General features: G+C 34.1%; 1 protein-coding gene across 2 annotated transcripts in view; it reads left to right on the top strand.

Annotated features, from left to right (window-relative positions):
* The window catches only part of Lrp1b (LDL receptor related protein 1B), a 1779190-nt gene that overhangs the window by 308036 nt on the left and 1449915 nt on the right, over nucleotides 1-21239 (top strand). For both annotated transcript variants that reach the window (XM_033757153.1, XM_033757154.1), the window contains exon 2: nucleotides 4365-4487. In XM_033757153.1, the coding sequence (XP_033613044.1) occupies nucleotides 4365-4487 (123 nt within the window). The remainder of the gene's footprint in view (nucleotides 1-4364; nucleotides 4488-21239) is intronic.

The following is a 21239-nucleotide window of genomic DNA, read 5'->3' as shown; positions in this document are numbered from 1 at the left end:
TATTATATATTTTAGGTTCTTATTTCATCCCCCATGAAGTTTCCTTGAGCAAATTTTTCCACTTCATCTCCCTTTTGATCCTCTTCCTCCACCAGTAGCTCTCCTTTAGTACGTGAGACTACTGACTCTTTCCAGAACTTATTGCACTGGAATGTTGTCATTAGTGACCCCTTCCTCAGTTCGATTCTGAAATTCTGCACAGCTTTGGTAAATGTCCTTTTGCTTCGCCATCTCCTTCTTTATTTGTGGCAAAAGCTTCTCTTCTGTCTTTCTGCACCACCTATTTTCTTCTTCAGGACCTTTTATCTGGATAATCTACAGATCTACCCCAAACCTCCCTTCCTCACTTGAACTGCAGCTACATCATCTGTTCCTATAGCTTTTCTCTGTCTTCTCAGGGTGCTAATTCTGTTCTGTTTCCTGTTGTCATTTGGAATTTCAGATGTCAGTATTTCACTACCTATTAGATATTCCTTGATGTCTTCCAGAGCTGAAAATTCAGTGTTTAAAAAGGTGATTAAAAAGTATAATATTTGGATTCAGAATTCAAAATTCTAACAGTTAATGAAACAGTGAAAATGTCTGCCTTCAATTTCTTCATAAATTTTAGCCTCGTAACTCGGTCTCATCAACATCTTTACCCATGCAACCACCTGCACTCACCGAGGTTAGTCCCATAATATTCTTCTTGGTTTCTCTCCTTCTTACTTCACTTCGCTGCACTCTTCTCAGCACCATGGCCAGTAAATCTGGACAGGCCCAATGACAAATACCTGTAATCCCTGCACTCTGGAGCTGATACAGGAGGACTGAAAGTTTGAGACCATTCTGGGCAATTGTGTGAATTTGCAAGACGATGTCTAAAAAAAAAAAAAAAAACTTTAAAAAAATGAGGATACAGCTTAGTGGAAAGGTCCTAAATTCAATTCACACTACTGAAGAGCAAAAGTAAGTCAGGTTGTGTCACTCTGCTCAGACTCTTCCAAAAGTCTGCTATCTTGCTTTTAAATAAAACTCAATCTTCTTCTGACCACCCCACACCTATCCTCAGTCATCTCTTCCTAATTCCTCTTTTTATCTAGTTCTGCCAACACCTTTAGTGTTTCTTAAATTTGCCAAGCACTTTTCTGCCTCTGATGCTTAGCCCATGATCTTTAACACAGGACCTTTATTCAAATGAGTGTCACCCTCACTATGTGTAAGCCTGTATTCTGGTCATGGCACATTCTCTGTGACATCTTCTGACCACCCTGTCTGAAATTACCTTTCAACCCTTGTCCTCTGCCCCTCTATTTCCAGCTCTTTATATTTCTCCGTGAGGTTTACCTTCTAACATAGAATTGACTCTTGCATTTTGTTGCTCTCAGTATAATGTAAGCTGCATGACGGCAGGGAGTTCTGCTTTTGTTAATCCATTATTTCTTCTTTAATGCTTAGAACTCAGCATATCAATAAATTTTTGTAGAAATAAAAAGCAAATTAAGATATAAGAAGCATTTTGACATCATCCACTATAAAAATGCTGCTGCCTTTATTACTATCCTATGAATCCCTATTACTAATATCCCACCCCTCATTTTAACCAGCTCACATGCATGTACACACACACACACACACACACACACAACCTTTTTACATATCTTATATTATATATCCCCTATTTATATATCCTGTCTTGTTTTTTTCAACAAATTTCTGCACTGTTTACTTGAAAACATATTTAAGTCTTTCAACTATTTAGTGATAATTCTTAATTCATATTTTATCATTTGTGTCAGTCTCCATCCGGATCCCCACTACTAAAGCCCAGTCATCTTGATCTCTTCTCTTGTGCAAGTCTTCCAAGAATGACTGCGTAGTGTGTTTTACCATTCAATACTTATTCTTAAGCTTCAAGCTACCTATCAAATGCTTCCCACCGAAGTCATGGTGTTACTGTCTCTTCCAGTTTTTGAGATACTTGACTCCAACATTATAAGTAGTTCTTTATGGCTCTCTCCAGTTCTTTATATTTTCAGCAAGGTCCTTTTGTTCACTGTGACACATTATGCATGATGGGCAAAAAGGAACCACTTCTTTACCATTTTTCTATCATTTTAGAGGGGTGAAAGAGAAAACCTGTCACCTCAAGGTCTTGAGTTTGCTGGTGTAGATTTGCTTTAGATCTGTTGTCCTAATGTTTTATTAATAAGAATTATTTCACCATGGGAAATAGAACATATTTGTTAGTATTTATTATTTGGTGATAAATTTATATATGCTCTTGCTGTGTAAGTAAAATAAACTGAATTGCAACCTATGATTTTTCCCTGTATCAAATCCAAATGTTTTGTACTGCCTTAAACAAATAGTAGGCCCGTTCCACTAGCACTGGAATATATTTATAAATATCCTACACCACTCTTTGGTGGAGAAAACTCAAGTCTTAGAACCTGAAATCCATTTTAATTTCAGTAGAATTTTTATCTTAAATGCTGTGTGATAACACTGCCTTTGCAACTGTGATTACCCTTCACTTTGCCTGGACGTTTTATTTATTCAAGGCCTACCAAAAATTTCTTATATCACAAAATAATTCTGTGGGGGGAGTGCTTGCACTTACGGTCTTGTATATGCTAGGCAGGTGGCCTATCCCAGCTCCAAATGGACCTTTTCATTTTTACCTCTTTATCTCCCTCTCTCTGTCATTGCCTTCCACACCCCACATCCATCCCCCTGTTTCCTTTTCTGGTGTACTAATACAGTGGTTTTCTAGATCCTTGAAGGGAAAAAAATGACTTCTGCATATTTGGTCTTGTAGCTTCAAGCTTAGAGTCAAATAAAGAAGATGTTCAAACAATTCAATAGAAAAAAAATAATGATAACAGTGGTGGAGACAAGTGTGGTGTTAATGTTAACTTTTGGGAAATATAAGGAGATAAGATAAAATAATACGAGATTTCAGAAAATATCTGTAGTTTAAGGGTAGCGAAAGTTAACATTACACCCAGACTCACAGGTCAAAGATCAGTGTTTCTGTGACTTCCTAAGAAATATTTTATTGAAAACTATGCTGTTGGTGTTGGGGGAACAGGTGCGGTTAAGAGGAGGATATACCCTCCTTTATTAAATCTAAAATAGCTTTTAGTATAAGATGTATCATTATAAAAAGAAGATGTATCATTATTTTGTATATTGGAGGAGGAAAATGCCAATTAAATGATGGCCTAATGATTTCATATATCACTTAGAGATTTATTTGGAAGTTACTGAGGGACCTCACTTAAAATTATTTAATAATAATTTATCTTAAATTACTTAACTATAGGTAGATGGTTGATAGATGTATGTATGTGTATGTATCTGTAGATAGAGTATATGGATTCAACATTAAGTGAAATCAAGTGGCTCAGGTATTTCTAACATTCCTTCACATTCAGAGATCATCAGTTATATACAGAGTTTAGCATGTTCAGATATTTAAGAATTATTTTTTTAAAAATTCATGACCAAGATATAAATATACTGTGAAAAACTGAAATCTAGTGAATTTACTAGAACATAAAAATAGTTGCAAATTTCAAATGTTTCTGAAATATGAAAAAATTACAGCTATTTTAGACAAAACCAACTCTAGAAAACTCAAAATAGAAAAAATAAAAAAAGGGCTTTTGGGCAGACATGGTGGTGCATGCCTATAATCCCAGCACTTGGGGAGGCTGAGGCAGGAGGATTGCTGTGAGTTCAAGACCAGCCTGGGCTACATAGTGAGTTCCAGGTCAGTCTCAACTACATGGTGAGACCCTGTCTCAAAAAAAAAAAAAAAAGAAAAGTTTTAAGAAGCTTATCACTTTTGCTATCTAGTAGCAGAATGTCATGAAAACAAAAGAAAGTCCTCTAATACAGTCCGTGCAATCCATGTAGAGAACTGTAGATGGATGGTTAAGACTGAATGCTCAGAGAGGAAGTTTAATTACAATATTTACTACTTATTTTTGTTTTTCTTTGAACAGAAAAGAAACTAAAATTTCTATACTCATGAGTGTCTGCCTTGCTTTGAGTCAACATGTTCTATAAAACTCACTAGCTGGAACGTCTAAATGACATATTTGATATGATACAGCCTGTAGTTATAAACACAAACAGAATTCTTAACTATTTCCAGAACAGCTTGTGCAAGCCTACCATAAAGTCTTTCAAAATTGTGCTCTTGAGCTGAGCTGAGAAAATTAAGAAAAAAATTGGTTTTGATTTGCTGTTGAACAGAAAATATGGATCATATTCATGTACTTTTATATATTGCATTCTCACATTTCATCTCTGTACTGCTCTTGTGTTAGTGTTCAGATCATTCATATTTTATTTTGAAACATTTTCATTTTCAGATCAGCAGTTGTGTGATCCTGGTGAATTTCTTTGCCACGATCATGTGACTTGTATCTCCCAGAGCTGGCTGTGTGATGGGGACCCTGACTGCCCTGATGATTCAGACGAATCTTTAGATACCTGTGAGTAGAAAGGTTCTCATGCCATTCAGATTTACCTTCCATGTGAAGTGAAATGTCAGTTGTTTTCATGGATGACTGCTTTCCTAGTTGATTCGTTGTTTCTTTTTTCAAATAACCTAAGAAATTTGAATTCTTTCATTTATGTTTCCGTGAAAATGAGTATGTGAGGGAGAGCATAAGGTACAGCTTTGTAATGTGAATAAATCTATGAAGGGAAGAAAATGCAAGGTTGATTATTTCTATGTGATTGTATTAAATCCTTTAAAACATAGTAATAAAAAGAATATTCACCAGAATAATGTATCTCACATACAGTGAGACACTATATATATATCTTAATAGCAGTTTTAACTTGAGTCTACTGACCATTTTGACATTAGAAATTCTACTATGACAAAGTACTAAATTAATAATATGACCAAAGCTAAGTAGATCGCCATTATTTTTTAGATCGCCATTTTACAAAGCACATTCTATCTAAGATTTAGTCCCTAAATTTTTATACTGGTACAGAATTGCTAACATTTTATATATCTTAATAGCAGTTTTAACTTGAGTCTACTGACCATTTTGACATTAGAAATTCTACTATGACAAAGTACTAAATTAATAATATGACCAAAGCTAAGTAGATCGCCATTATTTTTTAGATCGCCATTTTACAAAGCACATTCTATCTAAGATTTAGTCCCTAAATTTTTATACTGGTACAGAATTGCTAACATTTCCAGTATCAATCTGTGCTCTTCATGTAACCAGATGCCAACATTTTAACATTGTCACCAAAGAGACGGTGTAGTTCTATGAAGCCAAAAGAAAAACTTCCATCATCCTTATGATTAATATTTTCATATATAAATTTTAATTTCATTTTCTATTTTTATCAACTTGTTTGCACATTTTGTATGCGGGACCAAAAATACAATTTTTGATGAAAAATATTATCCTTAGAAAACAAGTAGTGCTTATTGTCTTTATGTTTGCTGGTCTTCTTACTTTCTAAATATACAAATACTTGAATAATTTGCATTGATTTAATTAGTATTTCACTTTACTTGAATGGGTCAATCTTTCCACATGAAGTGGGTGTAGTTACTTACTACATTTCTAATTTTTGCCAACTTCACCAGTTTAATTCTAAAAATCTTTATTAAGTTCCTTATAACATAGGCCAAGTTCTGGAAATAATAAATGAAGCAAGAACAACAAAGTAGAAAAACTAAAAGTGTAAATAAGATCCAAATGGTATGATTGACAATGTGAAATAGGAAGACAAGGGCTATAGGTGTAGGGGAAGTGGGAAGGGTAGGGGAAAGGAAATAAGGGAAAAGAAAAAAATATGAGAAAAAAATGGGAAAAAGTTTTTGTAAATAGGGAAGGGAGGAGGGAGTGAAGGGAGGGAAGGAGTAAGGAGAAAAAATGAGAACCAAGACCTGTCATGTAAAGGTACAAGATCCCAAAGAATAATGTAACTGTACTGTATACCTAAAAAATAGCAATAAACTCAATGAGAAAAAGAACAACAAAATAGAAAAGGAATTCTAATGGATAGATAAATGTTGTAAATTGCTATGAAGGAGTATCATTTGGGAGTATAAAGTAACAGTGTACTCATGCCTGCTATAATACTGATGAACCTTAAAGATGGTATAGATGCTAGGAGAAAACAGTAAGAAAGGAGCACATATGTTTTATGACAGATGCCTCATAGGCAATCTAAGGAGATAGAATGTAGAGTCATGATTGGGAAAGGAATGAGGAATGACTGGTAATGAATATAAGGTCCTTTTTCAGGGAACAGTGAAGAAAATTTCTAAATTTAGGTTGTGTTGCTGATGGTTTCACAGCTCTGAACATATTGAAAACATGCAATTACAAGTTTTTGATGAGTGCAATGTAAATTATATTTTAATAAAGTTGTATTAAAAGGGGAGAATCTTTATACACATGTAGGTGCAGATGGTAATGTGAAAGAACAACAATAATAAATACTTTGAACATGAATTAGGAAGGTATTGGAGCAACATTTCAATGCATTCTCTTTAAGTGTTAGCCCTTTTCTATTTAAGTGCCATCTTCTCATTAACTATAAAGTCGCTTGAGGCATAATAAGAGAAATAAAGTCAATTTGGTAGCGGTGTCTTGCATTCTGCCTCCATCCTACCACCAATTCTGGGACTGGAAGAAAGACAGAGACATGAAGTAGATTTGTGGTATCTACATGTGAAACCTGATCAGGTTGAAGAGAAAATGCCCTAAATCTGTCTGGCACATGGCAAAAGCAAGGAGAAAAGGTGGTGTAGCATGTCCTAGGCAAGAGTTCCCTTCATGTCAGTGACGGATAAGGACTAATAATATCCCCTTCCTACTAAGAAGTGAAGTCAGCAGGAGAAGGCTAGTAGAGAGGTTTTGTGGTCTAGAGAAGGCATAAAAAATATGTACTCCATGTACTCACCTAACAAAGACTTAGGAACAACTATTATTCTAACTGGGTACTTCATCGGTGTAACACATTTGCATTTATATTGAATTAAACTGTTCCAGATAAATGGTTACAGTCAGTACTAATTGAAATATGGACAAGCATAGGGAAAAAAAGGCTTTATAAGATTTTCAGACTTTCAAATTCAAATTTCTCATTCCAGATGTTCACAATTTCCATTTTCTCTAATCATAGTGCTTTGTAATGTGTTGTTTTATGATATCCAAATGCAGTCATCACTGATCCACATAAAGGTATAATTTTATAATTACATAAAGGCATACGTTGATTGTAAAAGATAAACAGTAGAAATGAAAAATCTTAAAAACTGATTCTTAGGGTAATTTTTCAGTCATTATATGAACAAAAGTATGTTATCTTTGATTGAAGACAAAGTATGTTGTATCTGTAAAATATTAGATGAAAACAGCTGATGTAATATATCTATTTTATCTAAAACTACTCGGTTTTTAAAATGAGAGAAATGTCCAATCTAGGAACACCATGATGCTCTAAAGTGACAAAATTCTAACAGAAAATGAATTAATATTATCGTGGAAGAGGAAAAGCTACTTTTAAAACCCGATTACTAAAATGTTTAGGAGCAAGACATGCATAAAAAAAGAAGTCCTGGAAATTTGATCCTATTTACATATATTGCAGGAACTGAAAGCTTATAATATAGTTACCTCCTCTCCTGTGTTCCTTTGAAGGCATTGCTAGTACCTAAGATGTAGGAATTCGACTTCAACAAAAGCAATATGTGCAAAAATAGTGTTATGTGAGATTGATTTGCTATTATCTTGGGGAATGAATTATCAAGAATATAAAACTGGAAATTTTTAGTAATCTAAAACCTTACTACTACTGAGTATGAAAAATTATTTTTAATCCATAAAAATATGTGTATTTCTGCACAGTATTTGTGATACCTTTTCAAGTGTCTAAATAATTATTAATACCTTCTTTTGATCTGATGAGTCAATGAGAATAGAAAATTTCCCCTTTTTACATATTGTTTTCAACCCACCATTGTTAGTTGTTGTAATATGCAACCAGAATCCAAGCAAATGGTGAGAATGTTTATTTGTGAAATGAAAGCTTGGTACCATCTGTGGTAAAGAAGGCTTCTTGAAAGGCAATTTTATTCTGAGGTATTCAAATTTTAATTCCTCCTAGGATTATTCTGTTGAATGCTTGATGATACTTCCTTTCCAACAAACAACTCCAGCTGATGTATAACATTTTTGAGGAATATGGTGTTATTATATTTAAAACTGAGAATGTAATGACTATGCTATTTTCCTTCTTTCCTATTGCCTTGAACAATTCCCTTCAGAAAACCATTCAGATTTTTCTTCTTCTTCTTCTTCTTCTTCTTTTTTTTTTTTACCAGGGATCGAATTTGGGTCCTCATACTTGCGAGGCAGGCAGACAGCAGCACCACTGAGCTAAATACCTGGCCCCTAGATTTTTCTTTAATTACAGATCTAGTGAGTCATTGTCCCAATAAAGGTCAATTGCATAATCTTGTGGGTGGATAACATTTGCAACTTGGGATAGTTTCTATGAGAGTTTGCACACTTATGTTGCTCTGTCTTGCCCTCTTGCAGGGGTCCGTAACTTTTTCTGTAAAGGACCAAATCATAAATGTTTAGGTTTCACAGGTCCATGGGAACTCTGTTTACTATTCTTCTTTGTTTTTATTTGTTTGTTTTTCTTTTTATATAAATCACTTTGATAATTAAAGAAAAACTACATCTTATACTCTATAAAAACAGGCTGTTGGTAAAATTTCCCAACAGGATATCGTTTACCAAATTTATAGTAAAGTATTTTAGCTGAATCACCTATGCTATGGCATTGTAGAGGCAGGTCTGTGCCCAGGAACTGCCACCACCTGGAGGGGCGTAATCCTCGCAGGGGCGGGATGCTTCATGGAGCTTGACATGTATTTGAAGGGGTTCACATACCGCCAGACTGGGGTATTACAGTGTATTCTGCAAAGTATGTTTTTATTCCTTTTGTTTCTGCATAGCTCTTTTTTTTGGTTAGGATTGCACTTGAGTATATGTTAGAGAAATATTCACTTAATTAAATAGATATGTGCTTTTCTCATATAAAAAGTTGCAAAAGTGGACAATTCAGAATGAAAATGGCAGCTGCAGAATGATAACAGGCTTATTTCACCTTTTCTGCTTTCTTTAGCGAGTAGCTGTCAGATCCATACCCATAAAATGCTCGTTCCACCTGCCCTGATAGTTAATTCCATTTCCAGCAAAGAGAAAGGAAAGAGAAAAGAAAAAAAGCAGCTGATTGTCTTTGTCAGGCAAACAACAGGTTTTATACAAACTAATCCCAATAGATTTCTAGTTAAATTTCCTTGGCCAGAACTGATCATATGGTGCGTGGGACAACGCATATTCTCAATATCACCCTTTGTTTTAAAAAAATGATATCTGGGATTCTGCTAGTAAACAAAAAAAAGTAAAATCACTGGGTAGGCCAAGCCACCTGGCAGCATGTACCAAAGTGCCCCAAGAGGCTTCTCAATCCCAACAGCTTAGCACCACAGCTCAGTGTCTCCATGAATATCTTTATTATTGATCTCCACCTAGCCTCTCTGTGTCTCCTTTGTCCCATCTGTGCAAAGGAAAGTTCAATACCCTGCTTTCAGAAAAATGCTTAAATCGTTCTTGTTGTATAGAAAAATCTCTCTACCCGAAGCCCTGTCTGCTTTCTTTGTGCCCAGAGTTTCAGAGAAGTATCTTATCTAGAGGATCTTTTGAGAGAGATTCCGGCTGCCCTTCTGGGGAAGTTCTCTCTTGTGCTTATTCAATATCTAACTGAAAATCAGTTGCATTTGCTAAGGATATGTCCAAGAAGAGTTAGATTATATACACTAATTTGAATTAAGTTGTAAAACTTTTGTTCACTAGGTAATTCATGCATATATTAAGGCAAATTTATTCTAGGAATTGTTTTTTTTTCTAATAACTCTCCCAAAAATATTATGCTTAGACTGTCTCAAGTTAACAATAATGGGTTGAATAGTACATTAGAGAGAAATATTATTAATTGATACTTCAATCTTAAAAGGTAGACCTTATATGTCCTTTTTAAAAATGGGGAAATTTAGTTTATATTCTTCTGTACCCCTCTAAATTGGCTATTATTAATGAAAGCAGTTTGCATTTCTTTGACATTGCTCACCACTTTTGCAATAATGAGGTAAAGAAAGATTCAAATCCTAAAATGACTCCTCAGGCCACCTAATTTTAAAATATAGTATCATTTGAAAAAGACGGAAGACCATTGCACTGGGGTTGTTTCACATTGGCTTTGGGAGTGATCAGTTCTAATTGAACAATTCAGTAAAAATAACAAGTCTCCTGGGTAATAGGCATAGAAGCATTTATGAAAAATGAAAATAGCTATAAGTCACTAGGTTAGATGTGACTCTGCATGAGATGACAACTGCTTCTTTTATGTTTCTGTTGTTGTGGGATTTTAAACTTTATTTAGGTAGTAGGATGTTAATGAACTTCTTCTATTCACACGCTGACCTTTCCTCTAAGGATATAAGCTAGAAATCCTTTTATAATTTTCTTTTAAACTTTCTTTCTTTGACACAGGTCAGAGAAGTAAAATGGAATTCAGATGGGAGGTTATTAGCAAACAGATATTGCCCTTTTAAAGATGTATAGTAGGATAAGACACTGAAGACAGTCTGTAGGAACAATAAAATGGATGGAAGTATGGTTCTTGTTACTAAGTAATAGTGATTTAGAGGTCACTTTGCAATGAGCTAATATATGAGAGCAATAGAACTCAGCTTTTTGTTAGGGAGAGAAACTGAAATGATCTTGCAGATTAAAGAGAAAGAATATGAGACCCATGAGGACAGTTTATGTCTCTTCCAATTCTTTTTGTTTTGTTCATTTTATTCTGAGGTTTCTCTCCTTAGTAGTAGAGAGGCCAAAAACATTGACCCTTCTTTAAGAGCAATAAGAAACCCCTCCCACTGAATCATTGATTTGAAGGTGGGAATGTGTAATTGTGAATTAAAAGAGTCGATCTCATGTTGGTTCACTTGCCTAGGACAGTAGGGATGAAGAAGAGGGTGACATTTCTCATCCTTCTACAAATGATTAGGTCTGTGAACGTCCGCCTTTGCAGTTCTAAGAAAGGTTAATTGGAGGAGTATGTGATCCCACTGTGCCCACAGCTCACACAGGCAGAACAGGCTGAGCGATGACAAAATGGTTCACCTTTACACTCAAGAAGTCCCTGCTCTGTGGTTTTCTGATCCAAGATCATAAGTCATACAATACAAAAAGACACATGTCCTTCAGCCAGGCCTGGAAACAAAAGGGAGTGAAACTTTGAAATGATGTAAACTAAGAGGGTGAAACGAAATAGGTGAATTCTAGAGACAACTCTGGTAAAATCTCCTTCGCTTAAAGGATGATGTACTGTAAACAAATGCTCCTGCAGGGCTCTACAGGGACAAAGCTGAAGGCTGAGCCAGGAGTCTTCCCAGAAACTATTCAATCCGTCATTTATCCGCCCGTAATCTAGCATTTGGACTTGGGGATGAAGGCTTCTTACCTTTCATGGCTGAGCATATTTCTTCCCAGAGGATGTTTTATTCTTTTTAGTCAGTGTATAAAATTTACATTTGACTTTCATTCAGAAGTGCTCCTAAAATGACATATTTTGCTAAAAGAAGCAGTGCAGGATGTTGTGTTCTAGGAATTTATTGTTAATGGCAATGTCATTTTCTATCTTACCTGCTCCTGTGTCTTCTATCACCACCTCTCCCCTCAGAAAGAAAGACATCAAACCCAGTATATGCCTGTTGAATTTGCAGTAAAGCATAGGATATCATTATTCCAATATTTACTATTTTGCACCTGGACAAGTTCAAGTGGTATGATTGATATTGGGTCACTTTTTTCCTGAGAGCTTAGTTGCACTAGCTTTCCTGATTTGAGGGTTGCAGAAAGTGATCTCAAAGGTGAAAACTTCATGTAAGGGTGGGCTTCTCTGCGATGGTACAGTTCAGAGCAAATGGATTTTATTATTCCATTCCTCCTGCAGGATTTCCTTCTTTGAGAGACAGAAGGGACAATGAGGATCAGAGGTTGCTTAGTGAAGAGTCTCATGGATAAGGGGTGACAAGGCAAGCGTGGGATCCAGATCCAGGCAGCTTCTTCTTTACTTCCTACTGTAACATAACTTATGAACTAAACTATGTCCCTTCAAAATTCATGTGCTAAGCCCCTAACCCCAGTATCTCACACTGTAACCCTACTGGCGATAGGACATTTAAAGAGGAAACTCAGTTAAAATGAAGTTGTTAAACTAGGTCTTAATACAATTCACTGATACTCTTGTAAGAAGCAATTTGGACATACTAAAAATTACCAGGGGAGCCCAGGCATGGAGTGGGGATGGCCATGGATAGATGGCAAGGACACCATCCGTGTGTCACACAGAAAGGACTCAGAGGAAACCAGGGCTGCCCAAGAATTGTGAGGAAATCAGTTTCTGTGTTTAAGGCACTGAGTGTATGGTATTGTGCTAAGACAGCTCTAGCAAATAAGTATAGTATCCTACTATATAGCTCTTAAAATCCCAATTTGTATCAGTTTGTGAAAAATCAAGCAATTTAAATATCTCATTTTTCCTTGAAAACACAGACTAATTCTTACTAGAGTATGTATTATAGGCACTATAGGCCTGTTAAAGATGTGTAAAATGAAATCCAATCAGTTTCTGATGGACTAAATGACTCATCTCTACACTGTTGGTTCTTAACTCTAAAAATACCTCCTTTAACTATATACAGTTTTATTATTATACAAATGAAATATATCTCTCAGAGAAAAACACTAGTTAATATACTACATATTTGTTTTTGTCTAAAATTGACACAGGATGAATTGTTCCAAAATCGTTTAAATGGGATTACCTGAATGAACCTTTTAATGATGGTTTGGGACAAGCATTTAGACATACAGTTGGCAATCCTTTTTGCAAAGACATCTAATTATAATGTAGAACTCAAACTCAGATACTTGGCCTAAGTACAATTATTTTCTGAGGAAAACAATTGGAATGGAACCAATGTATAATTGATAATAATGCATATTGGTAATATTGCATATTAGGTTGTTGTAATCTGTTATAATTTTTTATTTTGAATTGAGCATTAGGCAAAGCATTAAATAACATGCAATTTGACAATAAAATAAATTCTCTACATGCGCACTTGAAAAATTTTGTTTTCTTCTAAATGTGCATGTATTACACAGATCACAGTTTAGATTTTTAAGATATATGGATGTATTTTCTTTAAGAAAACTAGAATCCATTAAATCTATCACTAGGTCTTTATTGAGGGACTGCTGTGTTTGAAAGTGCATAGTTTTTTCAAAGAAAAAAGAACCAACTGTATATACCCCCCATTCTGTGAGAGGGAGCTTTAATCTGGGCTAGGCTAGTCCTCATTTTGTCCATCCTGGCTAAATGCTGTTTAACCATGTAAAATAAGACAATGTTTATGAAAAAGGTGATAATGATGATGGTTACTGACACAAAATAGTTATATGCCAGATACTGTGCTATTGGATTCTAGCAGGTTATCTCCTTTTATCCAAAGAACAACCTTTAATATGGTATCAGCTACAGTTATTCAGGGCACCAGGGTGACATAAATATTCCAGATAGCATGGGAGTATGTATCTTCCCACAAATCACTACAAAACACTTTTGAAAATGGAGCAATGTTTTCTAATTTACATGACACCATCGTAAGAGCTACTGATGACTTTTCCAGTGACATTATTTGTTGTTCTTTTCGTAGATGATAAAAATAAATGAGGATTGAAGTTTTTTACTACATACCTTCAAGAAAATAATGACAGATATGCAATTGAACACTGTGTCATGCTAAAAAGCCTCCCAGATAGAGCAAATCAGACTCAGGGTAGAAAATGTCCAGGGTAGAAATCTTTAATCAGTGGAGGCAAGTCTTACTTCCATGCATGTGTTGTATGTAAGGTCGGCATTCTTATAATTGGTCACCCAACTTCATGGTTATACTCTACTTAATTCAAAGCATTCATTGTCTACACAACAGATTTTAATTGAGCAACAACTCTGTGACAACTCTGGGCATAGATGTTGGGAATAATAAAAAAAATAGATGCTAATGATAAAATACAATTATCTTGATGAAAGTAACATCTGGAGAGAGAATTTTAATACTTTTTTATAATCATATAGGATATGAGAATGTGTATCTGTTGTGTTAATAGTTATACAAGGAATATGCTTTAATGTTTCTATGTGTACATCTTTGAACTTTGTATATGAACAAACAAAATAGAAAAATAATATCATCCATATTCACACACATGAACTACATGTACACACATATATGGACATACAAATGTATATACCCTCTTCTTAAAGAAACATATTGTTGATCATCATGGTGTAAATTGTGAAGGGACTTTTACATTGAACATTTTTGTTGTAGTATAATAAACCATGATAAATGAAACATTAAAAAATATCAAACACTCATGATCTCACAGTCTGTAGTCCTGAGGTCTGGTCAAGAACAAATGAGTTTTGTGCACGAAGTTGTACACAAGGGTGGAATCAAGGTGTTAATCAGCTGAGATCTTACGTGGAGGTCTGAGGAAGAATAATCTTCCAAGTTCGTTTTAAATTGATAGCAACTGCAGTTGTTTGGGGTTGTAGGACAGAGGCCACATTCTCTTGCTGGCTGTCAGTTACATTACTCTCAGCAATTAAAGGCCAGCACTTTCATTAGTGTGTGACCCTCCTCTGTGTCTCAAGCCAGCAGGGGCGTATCAGAAGTCCCTCGTGCTTCATGTTTCATACACTTTACTTCCTCTTCTGCCTGTCCTTTAAAGACCTCATTGGTTTACAGTGAGGACAGTTGGGTAATCTTTTTGGCAGAAAATGCAGTATAACTTGAAGACTGATATCTCATCATCATTGTAGAGTCTAACCACATTAAATAAAAGAGGGGTTATATAAGGATGAGAGATATTGGGAGATATTCTTATAATTCTGTCTAAAAATATGAATGTGCTAGACCTACTATTAAAAATACCCGAGTATATAATTTAAACAACAAAAACTTATATCCTCACAGTTCTTGAAATCACCAAGATCAAAGTATTGGCATGGGCTATTTCTTTCCTCTTGGTTTGTAGATGACAATCTTCTTCCATTGTCTTAACCCAATTAGCCCCATGAGTGTCTCTGCGTACTGACCTGTGCTTCTCACGAAGACACCAGTTCCATTCTTAAAGTTGCCCATATTTTACCTTAATAATGTCTTTGAAGGCCTATCTCCCATTACAGTCACACTGTGAGGTTTAGGGGTTAGGGCTTCAACATGCATTTCAAAATGTTACAGTTGCCATAACACATGCGATAGAAATTTGAAAATAGAAACTGAAGGACCAGTGAGGCTATGGAATTTGAACTTTTTACCACTTGAATCATATCACTCATCTCCCTCCTTCTCGTGTTTCACATTGAACATAGACTTTTTATAGTTGCTCTATAGCTAAACATAAAACACAGATATGCTGTCAATTTGTTTGTAGCAACAAATAGTCTGAGCAGCTCATGACACTGATACCATCATTCAGGACTGGTACTTGTTCTGTTCATTGTTGAGTCATACACTGTTCTACATACAGTAAGGAGCCTGCACATTCTATATGCATCTGAGATTTAAAAGATAAACAGGCAAGCAATGTAAAATGTGTACTTGAGAGTATATGGTGTTCTTGAGAATGGTCTCATCCTCTTCCAAGAACTCTCTGAATATATATGTAATTATTTTACATAATAGCATACATGTTTTTTCAAATATATGTGGTAATTACATATATTGTTAGTTTCAAAGCTAATTGGCAGTCTGTTTGACTAGGAAACTGCATTATAGAACTTATTAATGACAGAAATAAATGCAAAAGGTCTTAAGAAATTTACGCAAATGTTTTGTGAACTAATTTCTTCTCATAAATGAAATGAGTGTCCTTGAGGTTGGAACACACTATTATTTAGAATATTCTTTATATTACTGGTTACATGTTCTTCTATATTCATCTGATCATTTCACAATGGGAACAAGTGAATGTACTATTTTAAGAGGATGGAAGACCCTAAGAAGGATGGGGGACCCTCAGCCATACCTGATCATTGTATACGCACGCACACTCACACACAGAAGCATTTCCTCCCAGTGTTGGTCATTATTTTAGACACTGCTCATTGGTGATACTGAGAGAAGATATTTGAATATAATTTACAACTAAAACAGCATAAGAAACCATGTGCAATTGGAGGAATTTGTAATATAGCTACCTCTATAATGTTTGACCTGTGCAGGACTTCAGCCAAAAGGACTATTGATGATTCTGACTTCTAGTTGAAAGCGTTTCACATGTCACCCAATTTTCTAGAAAAGAAACAAAGACTAAAATTGTATCTATATATTTAGGTTGATGCTGAGAGAACAAGGTATTCACACCAATCCTAGTTTCACTAAGCCTGACTACACTATCAACCAGTCAAAGCAGTTTAAATACAAAGCTGAAGAAGAAGGCAGTTTATAAATTGGACAATGTATTAGTGACATCTTTCTTATCAAGAAATGAATGTGTGAGGGCTGGGGATTTAGCTCAGTGGTTCTTCCGCCTGCCTCGCAAGTACAAGGTCCTGAGTTCGATCCCCAGCACACACACACACACACACACACACACACACACACACACACATATATACACATACAAAATCGTGTGTTTGGAAACAGTTGACCTATGAAGGAGGTAATTAGATTTGTGCTGGTATGCATGGCAAATTGCTATTCTTTGGCTGCAATCACATTAGTTTGTTTATTTAACCACTTACCTGGTTTTTGATGATCCCAAAGTATTTCTTCCATAAATAAATAAAGATATAAATATATGATATTAAATTATTTTATTTTTTGGCTTAACAAGTAGACATAGTGGAAGATATATCATTTGTCCAAACTGAATTAGATTTAACAAAGTAACTACAAAATTAATTCTGGTTCAAGAAATTAAGGAGAATTGGCTGCTTGTGATGCATGTTTAAATAGCTGAAATTAGCTTCTGTTTAAAATAACCCATGGGTAGATTAGACCTGACCAACCTACCCTGAGCTGCACTTACTGTGATGAGAAGTCAGACTCCCTGGTTCATGTTAAATTTTGCTTCAGGATAGATTGGTTGCTCTTTCATTTCATTCTCTACTAATAAATTCATTTACAAATCACTAGTATTTTCTCTGAACAAATATATTCAAGCTATATAAGCTATAGGTGAAAAACTTTAAAATTAAAAATTCAGTGAATTAAAGCAAATTAACAAATAGTTGATACACATCAGCAATGTAACTGGAACATAGATCTCATTGATTTGCACCTGCTTCTTTGTTTTTTCTAATTTCTAATTTTTTTCTAATTTGGTACCCAGTAAGGTGGTTCTAAACACTTTCTGTATTTTTGGGATAAAAGCCTGCCACTGTCAAAATAATCATAACAACAAAAGACACAAAAACCAGACTTTGAAATAATTATTTTAAATAATTATTACATTTAAGATACAAATTAGGATTAATTTCAATTCCTAAAATATACTGGGAATTTCTTCTCTCTTCCATCAAGGCCATACACACAGAGACAGTATTTTTTCTGTAAATGAAATATGATTCCTTCACTTGATATATGTATGGCCTTTTTTTTCTTTAATCACATAAAGTAGGAGAGATTATAATCAATAGAAAAAATATATCTATAAATGTTTCTCACTTTGTCTAACTTCCAAAAAGACACCTGTATACAATAAATATACAGGCTATTATTTTAGACCAATTAGGTTTTCCTATGTTTTTCAATTAACTAAAAAGTAATTGTGTTAATCTATACAATTGGATAAATGTATAAATGCTAATTTACATTTAACCCAAAGCCTCATTTTCAGTTTGTTACACATAGCAATACTTTTAATCTCTACTATTTTTATGAATACACAAATACGTTCTAGAAATATCTATGGATTCTAAAGAGAATATTTTCAGTCTTAAGAAATATAATGCTGCTAAATACAGTTGTGAATACCTGCCCCCCAAAATGGAATTTTCCTTACATACTGAAAATAAAGTACCTAAGGTTTTGATAAATCATTTCCTGTGAGCTATTTTAAGAACAATTCTCTTAACTTTGACCAAGGACATAATTTGCTGGTATTATGAAACCATAAGATGCAAATTATATATTTTACTCAAGCATATATGCAGTTGCAAAACGGATATATTAAAGATGGCTACATGATTATTGGGAATAGTGATTTGCTTCAACTCTTACCCTCAGCATCTGCTATATTACATAGTGCAAATTTTTTAAAAGTGTGTGTGTTTTAGTGGGTATATGCATTTGGTGAAATTCACACCTCAAGAGATGCCTCGGGTAGATTTTGGCAAGGACCACAGCTTTCCAATCTGAATAGATTTTAGTCAAATCTAACAGCAGAACAGCTTCACCTAGTGTTTTATTTAATTAGAAAATTGTGACTGGATGATTATAGGAGTTTAAATTTTACAAAATGTTGAGCTGTGTCTTGATATAATGAGGGAGACTAGGTACCCCTTGGATTGATGTGTTCCACGTTAATGCTGAGATGCAGAAGGAAAAGGTTTCTATCAGTGATTCATGTGCCCCCCAACCCCCGCACCCGTGTTCTCTCTGAGAAATCAGTCAGTCATAGTTAAAGCCACCCATGGCACAATGCCTACATTCAAGACGCTAGCCAACACCTTCTTTCTCTCTAGACTCAATTATTCAGTCTTCAGATGGGAGTAGAGAAAGACAGTGATTAATGTCCAGAATTTAGACAACAACTGAGTAGAGACATTTTAATATATGGGTTTGTATTATTATTTGCCACATATATTTTGCATTATTATTAGCTTATTTTAATTTCATGTGTCTTTTCATTTGTTTTTCCTGTATTTGAATTAATAAGTCTTATCTCTCTTACCTTTCATTTTGTTCTTAACTATTCTTTTGGTCCTCAGGTTAAACATAACTTCTATCATAGTATTCTCCTTTTTTGGATACATTATTAAAGTGCTTAATTCTTTTCTTTCTTATCTCTGGCCTTATTTCTGTCTCCTCTGTGTCTTACTTTATTTGTGTATTTATTTTTCTGTGGAGCTTGAGATAGGTCGTGCACATGCTAAGCAAGTTCTTTATCATTGAGCCCTCGCCTGTATTGTAAATTTCTTAATCATAATTTAATACTTTCAATGGATTTTATTTTATTAATTTTCATTTATTGTGTGCTTTTGTTATACTTTTTACCTACCTCAAATAAATACATTACCATAACAAAGGAATCAAATCTACTTAATCAACAACTATTTTAATTTCAATAACATTACAAATTAATAGAAATCAATAAGTAAAAAAATTTGCCTTATCTTTATATATACAAAAACAGAAGACAAAAAGATAAATGAAATTAAATTGCAAAAAGCTTCTGTAAAAATTTGTTTATATCTGATGCAATGTTGAAACAAATATAAAGAACTTAAAATTTTTTAAAACAAGACTCAAAAATTTAATATCCAAAGAAATATATATATATATATATCAAAAATTTATTGCTATATTTTCAAAAACTTTCAATTAATTACATAATGGACAATTATATTTGTTATTATGTATAACAAGTAAATGAAAATACAGTTTTTAAATTGCAACAGTTTTTATATGAAATTAATTCTGATAACTATGAATGATTTTTAAATTATAATTTATATGATTGTTCTTTCCTAAAGGGTTATGATTCTGCTGCCTAACATTGGAACCTGAGAACAGAGAAATTTGTTATAGAAACTCTTAGTTGGGTGAGAACATATTTGGACTTTAGGTACTACACAAAACGTGCTCAATATGTTGAACTATAGTTGAGTATTACCTTTATTCCACCAAAAATGGGTTAACATGTAACAGTGCTTCTCCTTAGAATTACTCATGAAACTCCTTGTCTGAAAGCAGATGGCCCATTAGGAAAATTACATCATTCTTTTTTCAAAAAAGCAGAGTTGTGATTTAAAACAAGCATTTAGAGATTTCATAAAGCATGCAATATAAAGCTATTTTAATCAGCAAAAAAGGCACATGTGTATGAACACAGGAAGAAAGAACATTGCTAACAGTGTGTAGTGTAGGACCATGAAAGAAAGCAGTATATTGCTGCAACTAGCAGTGAAGTCAACTAAGTACAATTTAGTATTTATAATAAGGCAGCTAGTAAGCACTTACAACAGCAGATAAGCGATTTTTTTAAAAATTTCAAAAACAACATTTATAATTGTAAATAGATCTTCTTTTTAATTGTTCTTTATTCATTCTTTCTTATTCTATGCTTTTATTGCCTTGACTATTTTTTGCCAGGAATATTTCTTATGTTTGGTTCAAAGCCTTTTCTATAATATAAACAAACAGAAAACACATGATAAAAATGGCACTTGTGAAGCACTAGATTTTTTGTTTGTTTGTTTGTTTTAAGTCTTGGGAATTAGCATTGATATCAGAGAAAATTCAAAATGAATGAAACAATAAAATAACTATTACTGTGGAAAATTACAACCAAATGTAATAGGCAGGTATATTGAATTGTTATAGTAAGTGATTATTGTCGTGTACAGATATCTGTGTACTCTATAGGAAAAGCATTGGAATGCAGGAATGTGGTGCTTTTTAGGTATAATGTTCAGTAATTAGCTGGGTAATTATTTGTGGGTAGGCATAACTATCATGGAACATAATATAAAGAATTAATAAATGATTACAAATTGAAAACTCAACAGTAGAGTGGAAAAATACTTTCTGGCCAGCATGCTTTGGATGTTGAAATTGCTTTGTGTCTGTACCTGTCCTGTGTATCTGGTCTCATCAGTTCCCAAGCCACTTTAGTTGTTGCTCATTCTGCAAACCACTCATTGAGTGAATTCAGAAGTGTTGTATCTTCATTATTAATTTGGAATTTTTTCTGATAATGTACCCAGTTAAAGTGAAAATATTATAATTGTAAATATTTGGCATAACAAAAGTCTGATCTGCAATTGTTGGTTGATACTCTTAAAATCCAGCAAAAATAAAACTATTGTAACTGGCATTT

This window comes from Fukomys damarensis, unplaced genomic scaffold (genome assembly GCF_012274545.1).
Source record: "Fukomys damarensis isolate Sample0158 unplaced genomic scaffold, DMR_v1.0_HiC HiC_scaffold_29, whole genome shotgun sequence".
NCBI lineage: Eukaryota > Metazoa > Chordata > Mammalia > Rodentia > Bathyergidae > Fukomys > Fukomys damarensis.
Note: the sequence above shows the minus strand (reverse complement) of the source record. Positions and strands in the feature narration are given on the sequence as shown.